General features: G+C 35.3%; 1 protein-coding gene across 1 annotated transcript in view; it reads right to left on the bottom strand.

Moving 5' to 3' along the window:
* Window positions 1-400: 400 nt before the first annotated feature.
* LOC106870944 (uncharacterized) overlaps window positions 401-4,932 on the bottom strand; it is a 25,699-nt gene continuing 21,167 nt past the window's right edge. The window contains exons 6-9 of the mRNA XM_014917190.2: window positions 4,644-4,684; window positions 4,174-4,380; window positions 3,159-3,348; window positions 401-1,000 (exon numbers count right to left, since the gene is read on the bottom strand). Coding sequence (XP_014772676.1) covers window positions 868-1,000; window positions 3,159-3,348; window positions 4,174-4,380; window positions 4,644-4,684 — 571 coding nt within the window. The 3' untranslated portion in view covers window positions 401-867. The remainder of the gene's footprint in view (window positions 1,001-3,158; window positions 3,349-4,173; window positions 4,381-4,643; window positions 4,685-4,932) is intronic.

Here is a 4,932-nt window from a genome sequence, read left to right as displayed (position 1 = left end):
TGGGTTAATATTTAAAGGATTGAGGTAACTCCTCCAGAAGATATAGAGTCAAAATTAAAAGAAGAGTGCCATTGTCATCTAGTGAACGATATTTCGACATCCTGTATGTCTTCAACAGGTTCAAAAAATAATTTCGTCAATCTACTTCCTTTGGGTTAATATATAAAGGATTGAGGTAACTCTTCCAGAAGATATAGAGTCAAAATTAAAAGAAGAGTGTTTTTATTCCGTTGCTCTTGATTTCTGATATGACATGTTTTATAAAAGGTATAGGATTTTTAAAAATAATATTTACAATCTGAAAATTGAATAGACATAAATATAATACGATATAATTTTCACTAAATGCCACTTAAAAATTTATTGTTTAAAGTTTGAAAATTTCCTTCGAGAGAATAAATTCAGCTTAAAATTTTTATTGAAAATTTTACAATAATATAAATGTTAAAACTTTCTCGAACATTCCAGATGTGGGTAACCAACATTTTATAAATAAAAAAATGGGCAAATGATATATAAAGTAGTCTCAATGTTTTAAATATATTCACACATAACAAGGATTAACGAAGTTACTATTGAGCATCTGTTTTATATATATTAAAAAACTTTTGAAAATTGCATAGACATAAATATAATACATATATCTTTTTTTAATCTCACTTAAAAATTTTATTACTCTATTTTAAAAATTTCCTTTAACGGAATAACTTCAGCATAAATTTTTTACGGGAATTGGTACAGTACTGCTACTGTTAAACTTCCTGGAATGTTCCCGGAATTGTGGGTAAAAAAAATGATATTTTTAGTTTTAAAATAACGATGGAGTATTAATGATATAAAAAAATATAGCCAATGTTTTAAATAAGTTCACGTATAACAAGGACTAACAAAGTTACTATTGATCATTTGTTCTAAAGAAGAGAATGTTGCTGACGCTGCTGCAAATAATCCGACCCCGATGATTTCCAAATGAATGACCATCATATGCAGTGGAACATCACTGAAAAATAACAAAAGTATTCAAAGAATATTGTGGAACTCGTCATTGTTGTGGAGCAAAATTTTGTTGTCTGACTAAATAGTTTATTTTAAATTAATAACATAAAACTGATTACGGCACAAGGTCAGCCTTTTTGACAGAAGTTAAATCGATACCAAGGCAGCGAGTTGGCAGAAACGTTAGCATGCCTGGCGAAATGCTTAGCAGTATTTCGTCTGCCGCTACGTTCTGAGTTCAAATTCCGCCGAGGTCGACTTTGCCTTTCATCCTTTCGGGGTCGATTAAATAAGTACCAGTTACGCATTCGGGTCGATATAATCGACTTAACCTGTTTGTTTGTCCTTGTTTACCCCCTCTGTGTGTAGCCCCTTGCGGGCTATAAAGAAATAAGAAGTTAAATCGATACCAACGCTTCCAGTATTGGATTGGTATTTTACTTTATCAACTCCAGAAGAGTGAAAGCAGAGCTGACCTCGGCAGGATTCGAGCTCAAAACATAAAGAGCCGGAATGAATATGGAAAGGCATTTTGTCCGATATTCTAACGATTCTGCCTGCAAGCAGCCTTTAATAATTCTCTATAAAATAGGCACAAGACTTAATATTTTGAGGGAGGGGCTAGTCGATTACATCAACCCACCAATGTTCAACTGGTACTTATTTCATTGACCTCGAAAGGATGAAAGGCCAAGTGGACCCCGGTGGAATTTGATCTCAGAATGTAAAGACGGAAGAAATGCAATCAACATTTTTGTCCGGCGTGCAAACGACTCTGCCAGTTCGCCGTCTTTAATGATAATAAAGTTTCTAGTTTTCGCACAAGGTCAGCATTTTTTTTTTTTATGGTAGAGAGATGTTTAGTTTATTACATCGACCACAGTACTGAAAGGATGAAAAGCCAAGTTGGTCCTCACGTGAATTGAACTCAGATCACGAAGAGCAGGAACAAATACCGCTAAGCATTTTTCCAACGTTCTAACGCTTCTGCCAATCCACCACTCTGATGAACACACAGCGAATCGACAACAATACACACACACACACACACACACACACACACACACACACACACACACACACACACACACACTCCCCCAACGCACATACATCATACACACACACAAATTCTGTTTTCTTTCTTTTCCTTTATTTCTTAAGTTGTTCTCCCTATCGGCCCGAGGCTATAGTAGAAGACACTTGCCCAAAGTGCCACGCAGTGGAACTGAACCCGGAACCATGAGGCTGGGAAGCAAGTTTCTTACAACACAGCTACTCCTGAGCCTATATGTATATACATATATGTACGTATGTATGTATGTATATATACCGTTGATATTAAGCAAAAGTGTCGTAAGTCCAAAACGTTGCTTTTTCAGAAATCGGAGAAATAGTTTCACCATTCCATTTCTTTATACTTTGGCAACAGTTTCAGCTTAACAATAATACTCTGTTGGGTGCATAAAATCGTGACTCCATGCATGTATAATATTTTCAGTCAGAAATATTTTTGCAAAACTGTCGTATGTGGGACTTACTACACTTTTGAAAAACGCTAAACCGTTGTACTACACTTTTGAAAAATGCTAAACCGTTGTACTACACTTTTGAAAAATGCTAAACCGTTGTACTACACTTTGGCAATTCACATATCTTGGCATCTGAAGCTGCTGGAGATTTGATAGTTTGACCAAAAGAAACAGCTTTTACAAACAAAATTAAATATTGAAAAAAAAAAAAACTCATTTAACCAAATTTGGACATACGACAGTTAACATAATAACAAGGATATATGTGTGTGTGTGTGTGTTTAACTGTTGTTGATTCTCCCTTTAGACATTTAAGGAACCACAATTAGAGGAAGATACCCAAAATACCAAGTAGCGGCTATATTTATTTAATGAGAAGTAATTCTTGTAGAAATAAGGTTTTAGGGCTGATGACAAAATCAGTGAAAAAGGAGGGCAAAATGTTATGCGGTATTTTGCTACAACTCTATACACTGTAGATTCAAATCCTGTCTGGTCGACATTTCACTCTTCTGATGTCGGTGAAAATAGGTACCTGCCAATACTAAACTCATTTTATTTCTCCCTCTAAATATGAAGCCCTGTGCCTGTGTTAGAATATATTAGTTGTTGTATAAATGTATGTATACTTACATTTGTTTCCATGGTCCCTTTTGTCTGGCGAGTTTTAAGTAGAATAAAGACGGGAAGAGAAAACTCAAGAGAGTTATAGTAGAGCTGCCGATGAGAGAGAGAATGGAACCAAAGTTTGGAACGCTAACTGCCATAAATACGATGCAGAGCATGATTATTAGACGAAGCAAGCACCGCTTCCAATGAAACCCTAAAAAAAATAAAACAAATTGAAAAAAAATATGGACGTTTAATAGTTATAAAAGGTCCAAAATTTTTTTGAAGTAACTAAATAATTGTTTAAATCATCCTGAGTATTTAGTATCAACCACAGATGTTTTGAATTCAAAATTCTACAAAGACACCCAGTTCTTGGTTTACCAACATATAATGGATTGCTTATATCTCACATACTCAGCGTATATCTCACATGCTCATTGCTTATATTTCACATACCCAGCTTCAGAGCATAGTCAAAACTCTGAAAACAGATTCGCTCCAAAAACCCAACTTTCCTTTGATATATATTATGTAGATGGTTTGACTGAGTTGGTAAGGCGCGGGACAAAATCCCTTGCACAATTTATTCTTGCTATGTGCATTGAGTTCAATCCCACCACGGTCAACTTTGATTTTAATCTATCTAGAGCCAACACCACTTCAAAATGGAGGATTGGCAACATTAAAGGTGATACCATAAAGTATTTGTCCTGACGCTTTGCTTTCAATATTCTTGGGTGGTAGGTCGAATTTGTCAGCCAGTTTAACACAATCTTGGTTTAACATTGCTTTGGTCTTGAGTACTTTTTAAGAAGTTCTATTGCCCATTTATCACCAGTATTTAAGCACTTTGGATGCCTTTGTTGAATTTTGAATTCAAAACATCTGTGGTTGATACTAAATGCAGACATACATTTGACATAGAACACTTCCGATAGTATAATAATGTTAATGATAACATAATCAAATTAACTTTAGATACAGTTTGAAACGGTTTACAAAATACTGAAGAAAAGATATTGTAAACGGGTCTTACGATTCGGTACTTCTAGAAAAGATTCAAATTCTTGACAAACTGGGTTCAGGAGTATTATAAATGCCAGAGTAATATGAACAAAGATAGTTATTTTGGTGGCGAAAAGAAGACGACTTTCTGAGATGATCTCCAAGACGTTGAATGTTAAGCGATTGCCGAAGACTAAATACCCGAATATTGTGACCGGTAGGTAGATCAATAAAGTAACTGGAAATAAAGTAAAGGATTTATCATGTGGCAGCAAATGCAAATGGAAAATGCATGAAAGCGAAATTAAATGCAAAACACAATAAACGAGGATATTTAATGCATATATTAATAAAGTGAGAGTGGATAGCACAGTTTCTAGGGATCCTCGAAATTCTTTAAGGTCTCAAGAATCCGTTCTGTGCAGGGCAGCTAAGAATCAACGTGACAGAACTCATCTGTCCGAACTGTACCCATTATAGGATTTCAGGACTTAGCACTACCGAACAACGGGACTTTTGTCACTGATACACTGTTTCTGTAGCTGTTTCATTTGAAAGGAAGTGTCTATTTGTCACGGACATAGATTTTGGGATATGATGTTCCGGCATTCAGGTTATCTTTTACATGAATAAATGTATAAATGAGATACTTTCACCTAGTTTTGGAGAGAAGTTTGTATACTCCTCGGATACCAAGAGCACCACCGTATTAAATTTAGCTGCTCGTTTGGCAGTCGAAGGTGCAATTTCAATTAAAGAGCTATCTAGCCACACACACACACACACACAC

Source organism: Octopus bimaculoides, chromosome 2, assembly GCF_001194135.2.
Source record: "Octopus bimaculoides isolate UCB-OBI-ISO-001 chromosome 2, ASM119413v2, whole genome shotgun sequence".
Lineage (NCBI taxonomy): Eukaryota > Metazoa > Mollusca > Cephalopoda > Octopoda > Octopodidae > Octopus > Octopus bimaculoides.
Note: the sequence above shows the minus strand (reverse complement) of the source record. Positions and strands in the feature narration are given on the sequence as shown.